Here is a 16,440-nt window from a genome sequence, read left to right as displayed (position 1 = left end):
GAACAAGCGAACACTGACATACAGTGCATCCGATGAGGGCAAGTGTGTGGAGAAAAAGAAAATCAGAAAGGAGAATAAGAGTGCTAGATGGAGGCAGGGACATTTTAGGCTTAAAGGGGACTTTGGGTCAAAAACCTGTAGGAAAAGGGGAGTAAGCCACACGATGTAAAGAGGAAGGAGGCTCCTACCAGAGGGAACAGCAAGGGCAAGGACCTGAAGCCACAAGGGGCTCAGCAAGTAGGAGGAAGAGGATGAAGAGGCTGAAGTTTGGGGAGTGGAAAGTGTGAGAAGGAAGGGGAGGATGGTTGATATCTGTGAGACCTCATCGACCTGTCGTGAAGACTGCCTTCTACACGGAAGGCGAAGGGAATCCTTGAGAGGTTTGAGTGACACGATGCAGCTCCCACTTTGGCTGCTGTGTTAAGTAAGGATTGGGCTTGGCTGGGGGGCGCGGTGCTGCAGGGAGAAACAGGAAAGCCAGTTAAGAGCCTTTAATCCAGACGAAGACTCAGGGTGGGGTGATTAAAGGTAATAGTGGAGGAGTGATGAGAAGCGTCTGGTTGTATTTTGAATGCCAAACCACTGGGATCTGCTGACGAATCGGATATGTATGTAAGAGAAGAAAATGAAAGATGATTCCGAGGGATATGGCCTCGAGGGGACTAGAAGGGTGGAATTGCCACTTACTAGACTGGATGAGATACAGATTTTACCCATGGAAGACGGATGTGGGGCAGATCAAGAGTTCCATCTTGAACGTGCTAAGTTTGAGATGTCTTTTCAACATCCAAAGGAGAGCCAGCTTTGTGAGCCTAGAATTCCGGTCCAGGCTGGAGTGTTCAGCTTAACCTAAGCTATCAGGCTGAATGAGATCACTACAGAAAGGGTAGACAGAGGAGAAAAGGGCTCTGAGCACTGGGCCCTGAGGCACTCCAGAGGTTAGGGAGGCTATGAAATTACTTTGAGAGTAAAATGATATGTAATTCAAAATGAACCAGACATATAGACATCCAAACCAGCTAGCCTCTATCTTTCTCGCGTTTCGTAAGGTTGAGGTGACCATGAAATCAAAAAGTAGACATGAAGTCATATGACACCTACTACATACCAGGCACTGTATCAGGCACATGAATTGCCTTATTATCTCATTGGATCTTCACAAAAGCCCTGTACAGTAGCTATTATTGATTCCATTGTCCAAGGTAGAAAACCAAGCCTCAGAGAGGTCAAGCAACTCACTTCAGTTTGCACAGTGAAGAAAATGGCAAAGCCAGCACACAGCGACCATCAGTCTATCTCCAGAAACCCCTAGAATCCTCTTGCTCTCCCTTATTACCACCTGGCTTCTCAGCCTGACTCACATTGGAATCACCTGTTGGTTGCTCAGTTGTGTCCAACTCTTTGCAACTCCGTGGACTGTAGCCCGCTAGGCTACTCTGTCTGTGGGATTCTCCAGGCAAGAACACTGGACTGGGTTACCATTCCCTTCTCTATGAGATCTTCCTGACCCAGGGATCAAACCTGGGTCTCCTACTTTGCAGGCAGACTCTTTACCATCTGAGCCACCAGGGAATCACCTAGGATCATTCCAAAACTGCCCGGACCCTCCCCAGACCTATTTCCTCTGAATCTCTCAGCATAGACCCAGGTATCCCAGGTTTTAAAAGCTACCCAGGTGATTCTAACGAGCAGCTGGCACTGAAAACCCTGCCTTCAGCTACTTGCTGTATTTGTGCACATGTGTGCTCCACTGTGTTCCAGAAAGGATTACACATATTCATCTGTTAATAAAACTGACCATTTGTTTATGCCGATCTGTGAAAACCACAATCCTTTGTGCTGTGATTAGATATCTAAGTTAAGCATTCGGAGTTTAAAGAAAACTGAGGGGATTAGAAAATCATTATTTCTAGAAATGGTTTCCAGGGTTTTCTTCCTCTGCCTAAAAGTCTTGCGAATGAGGTCTTGGCTCCCCAGTCATTGAAAATAGATGAAGGGCAGAAGTAGGTTTAGGTTAGTGAAAGAGTAGCCAAGTTTAACTACAGAAATGTGAGTCAGCAGGTAAACAACTCTGATTTCTCATCCCCAATCAGAACTGCCGTGTTCTGCCTTGACATCTCTTCTGAGGCTTATGTTTATCATAAACATGGTGCCATCAAAAAGGAAATTACCACCAGAGGGTGATTAGTAGCCATGTTGACAAAACAAAAAGTGTGGGTGCATTTGGGTCACTGTTTGCTCGCATTTACCACTTAACTATGATTTGGACGCCTTCTGGAAGTTCCTCTGTCCATTAAAAAGATTATCAATGCGAGATCTTAGGGAAAACTGAATGTAGGGTGTTGGAAGCTGTGGCAGAATCTGCAAGTGCCTGTCATGCATCAGCCTCTCAATGGCTCACACTTAAAACGTCCCAAGTGTTTTTCTTCATTTATATAAAAACATATCTTAAAAAGGTCTGTAAAACTAGGCAAAGCTTCCCAGAGCCAATCAGATGGGGCCGGTTCTCTGCTGGTGCCCATGTTACATCTCTCCCGATGACCTTGTGTTACTTTTGTCGTGTGAAATTCTCGTTCTATTCTTGAGGTTTCGCATCCTGTGATTGTGAACATTAGGCACATTTTTCTCTTTAGAAAACAAACAGCTCTTACTTCACAGCCCAGAAAGGGAAAAAAGTAAGCTCCCACCACTTCCTTCCCACCTGTCTCCATAAATATGGTGACCCACCCTCCGGAAGCCATTGCCAGCATCTAAATGAAGCCTCCATGGCTTCAGCTCTTTAATGCATTCTTGAATTCCCTGTCTGCTAATTACTCCTACAATGCTGTCAGACAGGTGAAGGTGTACCTAATCTTCCGAGGCTGAAATCTTCTATTGGTAGAGTTAAATGTTTCATTGTCAGCATCTGGTGAGCCGACTCAGGCCATTCATTAAACATCTTGTCCAATCAGAACGTACCTGTTTCAAAACAGAAATAACACCAGCTGCTCATTTGGGTCTTTTCTTGCATCTTTATTTACATAAAACTTTCAGCAAAGGGGTAGGATTACAGCCCAGGTGATTGAAGGCTAAAATACAGTCTTTTCATTTTCTGATTGGGCTGGAAAATGGTCAGAAAATGTTCATTGACCAACTTTTATTCAAAGTGAGTAAAGACTGGTTCTCTGAGCTCCTCTGTCAAAAGGAATCTCTCTTCTTTGCAGACCTTTCTTGTGTAAATATTCTTTTCCTTGGGTTCTTCACCCTCCATTATTCTGTGTTAATATCATCAAACATCTCTTTCTCTCCGGTTCCTGAGTGCTCTCCCAGATCACCATTTTAGGCATGTAGGGTGGGGGAGGACACAGAACTGGGGATCAGTCTGTCTGTGTTCACATCCCAGCTGCACCCTGTCGCTTGCTGTGCATTGCCTTGGGAAGATTTTTATTCATCTGCCACCTCTGTTTTCTCATCTGAAAAGTGGAGATAGTAACAGTAGCCTTACTCACATTATAGATATGAAGAGTGAATGAGTTGATGTTGGCACATGCAGAATAGCACCTGCCTGACGCGGAGTAAGCCCTGTGTATTGGGTTGGCCAAAATAGTCGTTTGGGTTTTTCCATACAATGTAACGGAAAACTCTGAACAAACTTTCTTGGCCAACCCAATAATAATTTTTCTGCAGTCTGTATTCCACCTGCCAAAATACAAATAAAGGCCAAAAAATCCGTGAACTCCAGATACAGCTTCTGAAGTCCTCCCAGAGATGGGATGGCTAAAATTACTGGAAAGATTGTTCCTCTCTGTTAGTAATGGCCTTGGACTTTCAGTTTGTACCCTTGTATTTGTTCATTTTCCTGCTCTTCCAGGCCTAACTCTCCCTTTTGGATAAAGGGAGGTATATTTTTATATATTATTATAGTATATATTTTCTAGGGCTTCCCTGGTGGCTCAGACAGTAGAGAATCCACCTTCAATGCAGGAGATCAGGTTTGATCCCTGGGTCAGGAAGATCCCCTGGGGAGCAGAATGGCAACCCACACAGGATTCTTCTTGCCTGGAGAATTCCATAGACAGAGAAGCTTGGTGGGCTACAGTCCATTGGGTCGCAAAGAGTCAGACACAACTCAGCAACTAACACTTACATAGTATATGTTTTATAATATATAAAATGTTATATGTTTGAATTCTGGTTTTGAAATGTGAAGGATAGATCTCTTGTATGCCATCTACAGGGAAGTAGGAAAATAAGTGAAATAAGTTCAAAAGACGCAAAGGCCATTTTTCAATATATTTCTTCTCCTACTCCACAACTCAATATTCATTTCAAAGTTTGGGTTCCGTGGTTAGTCCAGTTTCTCTCCTTCCTACCATATCAAATATATATTTCTCCTATGAAATACAACCTTCTCCTGGAGGAATGTGTAAATGATTCTCTTTATAGTTCAGTAAAGCAACTAGGAAAGTTTAACAAAAACATCGACTTACACTTAGCATAGCTAAATAACAGCTGACTACACTGAAAAGAAATGGAACTGTGACTCTTCCTAACTGTCAAGGGGAGGGTGGTAGGAGAGCCCTGTAAAGACTGCAGACGGGATGTTTGGGTCTAATTGGTTGAAGCACGTGGCCAAAACCCCCTGTGTGGATTTCCACATGTCCTTTTCCGTCTTGTACACCATCTACAGAGATAACCATAGGATGCTTTTCAGGCCTCAGAGGTTGGAAATTAAAATTCCACTTGTACTTACCTGTGAAACTGGTATAAGATTGTCCTGTTTTTCTGTCAAAGGTCTAGCCAAGGGGCTTGTTAGCCATCCCCTAGCTGCTGCTGATGTTGCATTTGTGTTCAGTGATTTGGAAATGCCCTCATCTACATGGATTCCCTGAACCCATCCCTGGGACGCTGAGAAAACTAGAGAGCTCTTATTTGCATATATTATTTAGTTGTACGTCATTTTAGATGTCTCCTTCTACATGAAGGACAAAAATCTTTTCTTCTATGGTTCAGAAAGCAACAACAGAAGTCCTGATGGTGGTGGGACTTCCCTGGTGATGCAGTGATTAAGACTTCACCTTCCAGTGCAGGGGACGTGGGTTCCATCTCTGACCAGGGAATTAAGATCCCACATACCTCACAGCCAAAACACCATGACATAAACAACATAAGCAACATTGTAACAAATTCAATAACGACTTTAGCTATGGTCCACATTAAAAAAAAAAAAATCTTAACGAAGTCCTGATGGTGAAGTCACACCAAAGATAATACAGCAGTTTTCAGTTATAGATGGAATGATAGGAAAAGAACAGGGAAGCATATAAAATGTAAATCATCAGCAAGGGAAAGGCAGCCCAGTGTTGAAATACCTTAAAGGGACTTGCCTGGTGGTCGAGTGGCTAAGATTCCATGCTCCCAGTGCAGGGAGCCCGAGCTTGATCCTTCCTTGGTCAGGAGCTAGATCCCGCATGCTGCAACGAAGATTGAAGATCCCACGTGCCACAACCAAAACCCAGTGTAGCCAAATAAATAAAAATGGATAAATACTAAAATAAAATACTTTGGAGAATTTGAGCAAAAGACCAGTCATTTAGACGGGCGTGAATGAGAGCAAGTCACATGATCCATGACATCCTATCTGCCTTCCTAAGGGAATCTGCAGGAGGTGGGCTTGCTAGCCTTTAGAATGTTCCAGAATGGGTTTCAGGGGACATCCTAGAAAAGCCAGAAGGAGGAGCATAATGTAATGCTGAGGGCTGTGCAGACTAAACCCCGCCTGCTCCTACAGGCCACACCTCAGGACGACCCTTGACTAATCTGGTGAGCCTCTCTCTGATGGATGGCAGGCCAAGCCATGCCCACCAACCTGGAAGTGGGTTGCCGTTCTTTTTAATCACGCTAAAAGAGAGACAAAACTTAGAATAACCCAGATGTGTACTGCATCCATTTTGCCCATCAGCTCTTTTCCTAGATGGCAGTGCTGCGCTCCCTCACCGCCCTGGGCCGTGACTCTGTGGTGGGGTCTGTTGTCTCTCCTGAGTCAGTGACGAAGAACATGAGCTCCGTGAAGGCAGGGTCTCCAGGCGGGGCTGGTGCAAGGCTTCTCTGTCCATGGGATTTTCTAGGCAAGAATTATTTACCGCACCTGGAATACTGTCTGAAGACTTACTACTTACCAGAGATTTGTACTGTTTCACTTTCTGTTTATTAAGGGGAAAAAAACCCCTACAAAGCAGGTACATTTTACAGATGTGAAAACTGAGGTTCAGTCACTTGCCTGACGAGAGTAACAAGTGATAAGTGGCAGGCATGGATTCCACCCACGGCTCTCTTGTGTCCTGTATTAACCTTCCTAACAGCTACACTGTACCGCCTCCTGTAGGCTGCTGGACATAATAAATTATAAACCTCTGTATGAAGCAACAGCTATGTTAACTGAAAATTAGCTTGCTTTAGGATAATCCTGAAAGTCTTTTCTAATCAAATTCTAAAACTGTTGTGTTTTGGAATCATCATTTCGTGTTCTATAAATGGCATGTAATTGCCCCTTTGTTTAGTGGTTGGAATAAATCAGCATCAACGAGTTTGACTTTCTGTGAGCATTTGTCTCTGAAGAGAAAGTGTGTGTGTGTGTGTGTGTGTGTGTGTGTGTGTGTGTGTGTGTGTGTGTGTGTGTGTGTGTTGGAGAGGGGGACCCAGATTGGCATTTAGTGATGCTGGAAAAAGAGTGGCCTTCTTGGGTTACATTATGATGGGGAGACCATGTATCCCAGTGACTCTTAAAGGCAAACATGGGCTTTTAAACTGAGAGATTCACTAAGAAGGAAGAGATAGAATCCAAATAACAATGTGTAGGACATTTGGAGAGTAAAATTATGGATGTTTCTAACGAAGAACAAAGTGAACAAAAGTGGGAAATCTCCATGACAACTAGAGAGGGAAGCAACTGGATTCCAGATTTGCCTGCAGCTCTCTTCAAAACTCGTTGGGAAGTCTGAGAAGGCATTTAAATGGAAAACAAGTCAAGTGAATTCAGGCGAATGAATCTCTGAAAGACAGGAAATGATCCAGGTGATTGGAGTATACTCTCTCTTAGGGAAGTGGGAAAGTAAGTGAAATAAGTTCAAAAGACACAAAGGACATTTTTCAGTATATTTCCTCTCCTGCTCCATAACTCAATGCTCATTTCAAAGTTTGGGTTCTGTGATCAGTTCAGTTTCTCTCCTTCCTACCATATCGAATATATATTTCTCCTGTGAAATACAACCTTCTCCTGGAGGAATGTGTAAATGATTCTCTTTATAGTTCAGTAAAGCAACTAGTATTTGTTCTTGTTCAGGCTTTTTCGATGGGAAACATTGCTTCATCCTCTGTTCTTAAATAATCAATCATTCATGTATTGAGTACCAATTAGGGCTTCCCTGGGGGCTCAGCAGTAAAGAATCTGCCTGTAATACAGGAGAGGCAGGAGATGCCAGTTTGATCCCTGGTTCCGGGGAAATCCGCTGGAGAAGGAAATGGCAGCACACTCCAGTATTCTTGCCTGGAAAATCCCATGGACATAGGAGCCTTTCAGTATACTGTCCATAGGGTTGCAAAGAGTGGGACACAACTGAGCACACACACACACACCTGTGCTTAAACACTGTGGGAGATTAAAGGACTTTGCCCGTGTTCAGAGGGAAACAAAACTTGTACAAAAGAAAATCATGGCATCATAAGCAAATGCTAAATTTATGGGATGCAATTGTTGCAAGAAAGGGGACCCCTTCCAGGGCCCAAGAGCGGGCTCTTGTCTCACACTCAGAAATGAGTTGTCCAGTGAGACACATGTGCTGACAAAGCAAAGACTTTATTGGGTAGGGGCGCCCAGGCAGAGAGCAGGAGGGTAAGGGAACCCAGGGGGAATGGCTCAGAGTCTCGGGTTTTATGGTGATGGGGTTCGTTTCTGGGTTGTCTCTAGCCGATCATTCTGACACCAGGGTCCTTCCTGGTGGTGCACGCATCACCTAGCCAAGATGGATTGCAGTGAGGAGGATTCTGGAAGATTGTTAGAACATATGGACTGGAGTCTCCCCTCTCCTTTTGACCTTTCCTGAATTCTTCCGGTCGGTGGTAGCTTGTTAGTTCCTAGTTCCTTACCAGGAACTTCTGTTGTAAAATAACTCATGGAAGTGGTTACTATCTTGCCTGGCCAGGACGGGCGGTGTCAGTCAGTGGGTCCCCTAACACAACTAGGAAGAGAGGCTTCATTCTTCAAAAGAAGAAGAAATCAGTAGGAAGCCCACCTTCACGGTGGAGGAAAATGTAAAGATGAGCCTGGAAGAACCCATAGAATTTAGTCACCCAGAGAGAAAGGACAAGATCCAGGCAGGGGCTCAGCGTTCACAAAGACACGTGCTAGGCCTGAGCCAGTGACAGCAATTGGCAACTGGGAGTTAATGTAGAGAACAAACATGCAGACACAGTGGGGAAGGAGGGTGGGACGAAATAGAGAGTAGCGTTGACATATGTGCACTACCACGTGTAAAATAGAGAACTCGTGGGAAGCTGCTGTATAGCACAGGGAGCTCAGCTCGGTGCCCAGTGATGACCTGGAGGCGTGGGATGAGGGGGCAGGAGAGAGGTCCAAGAGGGAGGGGATATATGTATACACAGAGCTCATTCACTTTGTTGTATAGCAGAAGCCAACACAACATTGTAAAGCAATTATACTCCAATAAAAAAAAAAATAAGGTTAAAAATAAAAAGTAAACCGTTGTCTAATTCTGCCTCTACCGCCTAACCAATGTATGATGTTAGGCCGGTCATTCTAACCCTCAGTTGCCTTGTGTTTCATCAGGGAAATCGCCACCTGCTTCTTAGGGCTGTTGTAAGGATTAAATGAGATAATGCAAGCAAAGCCCTTACAAAATGGCAGCGGTCATAATCCTTCTCTACTGACATTGAAGGGATAGAGGATTTGATGAATGGGCACTGGAAAGTCATTGTAATTCTTGAGCAGGGTCTTGGCTTTAATTAATGTGGGTCTTAGGAAGATTAATCTGACTGTGGTTTGTAGGATTGATGAAGGGAAGAGTCTGGAGACAGGGGGTTATGTCAGGAGGCTGAGAGTCATTTGGCTTGATTTTATGAGGAACTGAATTAGGAAGATGGCCGTGAAAACTGAGGGAGAAGGACAGCGCTAGATGGAGAAGACTGTCCAGGACTTGGTAACTTGATCTACAAGTCAAAACACAGATAGAGTGAGTCAAAGATGATCCCCAAACTCTGAGCTGTAGAAACCAGGTAAGCACGTGCCAGCCCTGCACTCAGAAGGGAAGTCAAGGTGATTGGGGCAAAAGCTACAGAAAGCAGGTCCCAAGAAGGCAGGGATCTGGTCTGTGTCATTTCTCCTTATGTCCTCAGCACTGGAAATAGTAACTCACATATAGCAGAAGCCCAGAAAGTATTGTTTGAATGAATGAATGATGGATGGATGGAATGAAAGAATGAGTAGATGGTGAGAGTGTCATGCATCTACAAGTAAACTCTGAACAATTATGTAAAGTAGATGGTTTTTGTTTATTTTTTGTTTATTTGGCCATGCCAGTTTTTAGTTGTGGCATGAGAACTCTTAGTTGCAACATATGGAATCTAGCTCCCCCGAGGGATAGAACCCAGGCCCCCTGCATTGGAGCGAGGGATCTTAGCCACTGGGCCACCAGGGAAGTCCCAGTAAATGGTTTTTATATTTTGAGTAATAGAGCAGCCTTCTATATAAAGGTCCATATTTAATCTGGGGGGGGAGTATTTCTCAAGGAAAAATTTAAAAACCATCCATCCAATAGAAAGAGGTAACTGCTAAAACTTAGAACACTGATACAAAGGGAATTTTCTAATTCAGAGAACATAAAATAAACATGTTCAAAATAGGGGAAAGAAAACCCCACTTGTTCCGGTATGTATTGTTTTATCCTTCCCATCCTGGGTAGAGGATAAAAGAAACCCCTTACTTGCTTGTTAGAAGAAGAAAGCTCTCACTTGAAGTTCTTACTTGGCAGATGTCAGTTGAAAGCTCTGCTTATGGAATATGCCGCAGTGTCAAAGTCTGTTGGATAATTTTAGACGAATGTGTCATGTGTGACATGGAAATATGGCATGCTGTACATTAGTGATTTCCCAAGTGTTTGGAGCAGGTAGTAATGTGCTGAGAAAGTGCTCTTTATCTCTCCACACAGTGTACTTGTAGAGCAGTGGGGAAATGCTTTTGGTGGAAATTACTTTAGTCAGAAAAAGAATCCATTTACAATATGCGCCTTCTAACATCTTTCAGACAATGCATTGTATTAAAGAGGCATTTTTTGATTAATGTTTTATAAACATTTTTCAGCATGACAGCTTAAAGTCCCTGTAAAATTGTAAATGCGCGCGTGGTGTTCACTTCCATAAAGTCAAACGCCATCTCATATAGTCTAGTCAGATCCTGTCAACCACAGTGACACAGAATCAGTACCTGGGAGCATTAAAATTAATTTGCTTCATTTATATTACTGCAGTGATCGCAAGATGAAAAGAGTCCTATATTTAAATTTTACTTGAAAAAGAAAACTCTTTCGAGTAAGTTTGTTTGGTTTTTTGAAATTATTGCCCCCTTTTTTTCTCCCTAGTTAATGAATGGAGTGAAAATGGAGTGATAGTCTACACAGTAACTTTATGATGGGGTCTGGATTAGCACAATTCCAATCCTTCAGCACTCTCCTTCTGAGCACTAAGATGCTCAGAGATGAAGGCAAAATCGCTGACCCTAAGAAGCTCACAGCTTAGTAAGGGGCAAACACACACACATACACACACACAAAGCAAGCAGTAATAATAAATGCAGCAAATGCTAGGCTGGAATGCACCTCAGTTGGGTAAGCCTAGAGCAGAAAGGAGGCCTGAGACAATAAGGATGACTTCCCTGAGGAGGCAAGTTTGGGAACTGAGGGCTTAAAGATTGGGCAGGTCAAGAAGTGGGTGACAAGAATTCTGGGCAAAAAAGAGCTCATTGGCAAAGATCAAGAGGTGAGACCTCTCGAGCCTGGGGGGCAAAGCTGGAAGGAGAGGGTACTGTGCTGTCGGTGGCTGGAGCATAGGGGGCATCGAGGGGAGGAGTGGTGAGCCATAGAGGGATTTGTACTCAGTCTGGTTCCTGGCTAGAAAATACCCTGCACAAGACAAGCCTGAAGGCAGAGAGCCCGGTTTGGGGAGAGTATGGGGCACAGGTGAGGCCCACTGTGCCCGGAAGGAAGGTTACAGGGAGGAGGTATGAGTGGTCCCCCAGGGGCTGGTGAGCCTCCTTAGTGAGGCTTTGTCACATGCTGTAGTTAATCTGTTCGGTGAGTGCTCGTTGAATGAATGAATGAGTGATGGGGTGAATTACTAAAAGGGTGGGTGAAGAGGATAAAAGGGCGGTGCATTACATGGGCTTCTGGAAAACGAGATCTAGCCCATGTTCTCTGATTTGACTTGAAGATCAAGTTTTGCCAAATTCATGGCCAGGTGACAGAAATTGCAGTGTGGTAAATGCAGTGGCAGGTGCTGGGAATCTCTCTATTGCATTTCCAGTGTTCATCCTGACAGTGCTGGAAACCCAGCCAGGAGGCTCTCAAACAGAGATCATAAACTCACTGCTTCCAAGTGGTCAGGGCCACTGCCTGGACCACTCGGGGGTGGAGAAGTTAATTCTCCTCCCCTCACTCACTTCTCCCAGCTTCTCCTTCTACTCTGACTCTTGAGAAAACGAAAAGGCACTGAGCAGAAGCTACTGATTTGGGGCCAGAAGGGCAGACAGGGAGAAACTGAAGGAGGCATGGGAAAGAAAGACTGAGGTCAGAGGAGACTGCAAAGACACTAATAATTGAAAAGTGAAGCACTGGATGATTGAGAAGTAAGGGAGCATTTCAGACTGACAGGACAGAAAGGTTCCCAAAACAAAGAGCTTGACTCTGGAGTCTCGGTCCCCTCGTGCAGGGACTAGCCTGTCATGAATCCACCCTGAGAGGGTGACAAGACACAGCAGAAGGACCTGACCCTCATCTTCGGAAGCTAAGTTTTCCTCTCTGATTTTATTTTCAATCATATTTTTAACAGTCACCAGGAATAGTGGTGATAGGAAATCTGATTAACAATTAACAAGAATGAGAGATTTCACAGGTAGCCCAGTGGCTAAGACTCCATGCTTCCAACACAGGGGCCCTAAGTTTGATCCCTGGTCAGGGAACTGGATCCCACATGCCTCATCTAAAGATCCTGCAAGCTGCAACGAAGATTGTAGATCCCACGTGTCGCAAGACAGACCTGGCGCAGCCAAATAAACAGTTAATCAGAAAGTATCGCAGGCTCACAAGGTGGTGAAGGGAAATCCCTGCTTCGTTCGACAATGGCTACAGCAGCTGCCAATCATGGTAGAGCCCTCTCTTGAGGTGGAGGGCTGGGCTACGAGGCTAAGTGAGAGAGGGTCTGTGTCTCCAGGGTGAGTCGGGCAAACGCACCAGCCCATCAACCCAGGGACGATGAAACAGCTAGAAAACTGGAAAGTGGAGAGGGGACAATGAATAGCCGGAGCTGGGGGAATAAAGGAAGAAGTTGGAGGTCTCAGAACCTATCAGTAGAAGTTCGGAGAGGAAATGAAGGTCAGACTTCCTAGGAGGGGCATAAGGGGCTATCCACTGGGGCTAACCCCCAGGCACCTGCCCCTTCTCCAGACTTCCTGTAGTGCCCTCTTTGGGCAGAACCATCCAGGGAGCCATGAACTGATGAATCTGATGTTTGCAGAGTCCCAACCCCGTCAGCAAATATGTACAGAGGGGTATACTGGAAGATGAAATGAAAGAGCTGAAGAACCAGCCCCGGGCCAGAAGAGAACTTCACACGCATTGGTATGAGGGACCACAGGAGGTAGAAGGTCACTTGTGTGCTGGAAGCTTCTGGAAGTCAGCTTCTATCTGAGGTTCCCTTGCAGCTAGGAGGGTAGGCCTCACAGTTACTGAGCTCCTGGCTGATGTGAAATCACAGGAACACCCCAGTAGGGGAAGCAGGGGACTCCAAGGTCTGCTGCCCCGGGAGCACTACTGGGAGGAACCCAAGGGGAGAGAGCTCCAAAAAGACTCTGGATCGGAGAGCTCTTTGCATCCTAGGTCCTCTTCTGCTTCATGAAGCCACCATCCCCAGAATGTCTTGAAGACCTCAGAGGCCTTGACGCTGTCCTGACACAGAGAACTGGAAACCCAGGGGACCTGGATTGCAGTAAAGACCCAACCTCTTGGGAAAGTTATCCAACCTCTAGGCATTTCATTCATACGGGAGAGCCCTTGACAGCACCTGGCATCTAGTTAAGCGCCCACCGCACACAGAAACATTATTGTCATCATTACTGTTATCTTTTCATCGCACTACGGTGGGCTGCCGAGGTCGTTTCCATTAAGATACCTTGTGTATCTTGCTATTGGAGAGGTAGCTCTGCGACTGTAGCCGTGAACTTGCTTTGGCTCACTGAAGAATGACACAGAGCCCGCCTGAGCGTAGCCAAGAAAGTGGAACTCAGGTGATTTCCAGCAGCCATGGGCCTTGAATTTTGAGTCAGAAATCCCTGCTCTGACCACTTTTAGAAACAAATACTTCCATATTTATATCATTTGCTCCCTTTATGCCCCCTCGTTACTCCACCCCACCCTCCAACTCATTCACATCATCCTTTTGGGCCAAATAACCTTTTCTGAGAATTTCCCTTGTGGTCCAGTGGTTAAGAATCCGCTGTCTATTGCCAGGGATGCAAGTTTGATCCCTGGCCAGGGAACTAAGATCCTACATGCCTCAGCACCACAACGAAGATCCAGAGCAGCCAAAAAAAAAAAAGTAATACCCTTTTCCGAAAATAGGAGGAATATATGTTTAGATCTTCTTCATCTCTGATTGTAATAACTTTCTGGAACTGTAATATTGGATGTTGCTAATTCAAATCCAATAAATGGATTAAGCATATCACATTCAAAAACAAAGCTCCTTTGTTCTTATATTAGTGAGAAGACAGAAACGTGCAAGACTAAACATTTGGAGCTTCGAGAGAGACATTGTTTATGAAGAGTTAAGTGTTTGCAGTTTATGGCAATGATATGTGAGGCTATGAAAAAGAAAGCAACCATGAAATACATTTTTGCATAAAGGTTTGAAATTTATTAGAAGGTAAAAATAATTGAAAAAGCAGAGCTTTCCTCACCGGGTTATAATAAAATGTTATTTATGGGCCATCACTGCATGTGTTTAGGAGCTTGGCTCCTTTTCAGTGGCTGTTCTCAAAGAAACAAAAAGAAAGCTAAGCTCTTAAAGCTGTTCAGATGACAAAACTGATGTGCATACACAATCGTCTGATGACTGGGCCACATTAAAGCAATTGGTGATAATAGTCAAATCACCGGAGTCTGAATTCTGTTATAAAAGCTTAATAGGTACACATGCTAGGTGGGTACTTACAAACTCTGCATGCTTTGCCATGGGTACAATAGAGCTGCTGCTGCTGCTAAGTCGCTTCAGTCTTGTCCGACTCTGCGGCCCCACAGACGGCAGCCCCCCAGGCTCCCCCGTCCCTGGGATTCTCCAGGCAAGAACACTGGAATGGGCTGCCATTTCCTCCTCCAGTGCATGAAAGGGAAAAGTGAAAGTGAAGTCGCTCAGTTGTGTCCGACTCTTCGCGACCCCATGGACTGCAGCCTGCCAGGCTCCTCCGTCCCTTGGATTTTCCAGGCAAGAGTACTGGAGTGGGGTGCCATTGCCTTCTCCGTACTCAGTAGTAATATTCATTTACATAAGTTCCAGTAAGACCTTCACTGTGGGGTTTAAACCCTCAGCACAGATTTTAGAATTTTCATCTGCCATACGCAATACTGCTTAAAGAGCTTTGAGCTTCTTGGCCAAAAAGAGTGGGGAAAGCCTTTATGACTGTCTTTTTGGCTAAAGTACCCTCCTATTTTTCTTATCAAATCCTTTCAGCCCCAAAGTGAACTTAGGTGCTTCGAAATGGTGTCTAGAAGGCCTCCCTAAAGGCCAGTGGAGTGTTTTTACTACTAAGCAAATGACCCGTTTTTAGCCTCTACTGGTATGCCTCAGTCTTCTCAAAGCAACTCTCTTCCACACTGTCTTCTCTCCTCACCTTGTTAGACAGGCAGTGAGAGTTACCGGCGCCCTTGAACTAACCCCCTTTTCAGTTTTGATCTGTTCTAGAGCTTAGAGCTTTACGTAGTGAAAGGAAGATGGAAAGATTTGGTGACTCATTTGAGAAACTCCCTGTTTGGTTCTGTGAATATCCACAGAGGAAAGATGGTGCGTGCCAATGTCCAGTTTAAATGGCCCATGTCTTTAGTTTGATGACAGATTGAATTTGCCTCTAGGTTTTCTGTCTTCTTTGTTCATCAGGAATCCCAATGCTGAAGATCGTGTTTGCAGGCCACGAGTACCTCTCTTTAATATCCGTCCCCTTGCTCATCTACCACCCGGTGCAGATCCTCTTGGGAAGTGTGCTGGTGCCAACAATAAAGTCTTGGATGGTATCGAGGCAGAAGGTGAGACTCCACAAGGATCTTATCTGGATCCAAGTCACATTGAAATTCTATTTCTGAATCTTAGCCATTCATACATGTTAGCTTTTGCACATATAACCTTGTTCTCAAGTATACATGTTCTTAACTAAATTCAGTAATAATGATGCTTTAATCCATTTCAATTTGAACAAAAGAGCTGAGGACCAGCTGTTCTACATTGTTATAAAAGCACAATGACACTTAAAATGCAGTCTTTAAAAGCTGTTTTTAATTTGCTCATGTTGAAGGGCATATTACAATGGAGCAAAGGTTCAGTAAATATACTCAAAATATACGTACCCCACCGCTCGGATGCACACCAGCTTTGCCCTACCAATTCATTCGTGTGTGTCCTGATTTCACATTTTTCTAAACATAATAGCACTTGGATTTATCTAGAATGTCGCTTTCTCTTTAATTTTCCAGACACTTCACAACTTCTTTGTATTGCCAAACTATGGATTTGGGAGGGAATTAAGTAAGAGTTCAGTAGCAAACGAGGCCACACAGTGATGTCAATTTCACCATACTCAGCTCAAAAGCCTTCTTACTTATTTGATATTTGTGGATTTATCAAATTGTGTGCGCTAAGTCACTTCAGTCATGCCCAATTCTTTATGACCCTGTAGACCATAGCCCTCCAGGCTCCTCTGTCCATGGGATTCTCCAGGCAAGCATACTGGAGTGGGTTGTCATTTCCTCCTCCAGGGGATCTTCCCAACCCAGGGAGTGAACCCACATCTCTTATATCTCCTGCATTGGCAGGCAAGGGTTCTTTACCTCTAGCACCACTTGGGAAGCCCCAAATTATATATCAAATTAAAAACCAAAATACAACAAAGTGAGTAACTCATACAAAATG

The 16,440-nt window shown here is 44.4% G+C and overlaps 1 protein-coding gene across 4 annotated transcripts in view; it reads left to right on the top strand.

Annotated features, from left to right (window-relative positions):
- Positions 1 to 16,440, top strand: part of SLC10A7 (solute carrier family 10 member 7) — a 310,137-nt gene that overhangs the window by 288,803 nt on the left and 4,894 nt on the right. For 3 of the 4 annotated variants that reach the window (XM_081544288.1, XM_081544287.1, XM_081544286.1), the window contains one exon: positions 15,415 to 15,560. In XM_081544288.1, coding sequence (XP_081400414.1) covers positions 15,415 to 15,560 — 146 coding nt within the window. Of the gene's footprint in view, positions 1 to 15,389; positions 15,561 to 16,440 lie in introns of all 4 variants that reach the window. The other variant, XM_081544284.1, reaches the window with a different exon arrangement.

This window comes from Giraffa tippelskirchi, chromosome 11, assembly GCF_054371585.1.
Source record: "Giraffa tippelskirchi isolate mGirTip1 chromosome 11, T2T-mGirTip1v1.2.pri, whole genome shotgun sequence".
In the NCBI taxonomy this organism is placed as follows: Eukaryota; Metazoa; Chordata; class Mammalia; order Artiodactyla; family Giraffidae; genus Giraffa; species Giraffa tippelskirchi.
The sequence above is the reverse complement of the archived record's forward strand: the minus strand, read 5'-3'. Positions and strand labels throughout refer to the sequence as shown.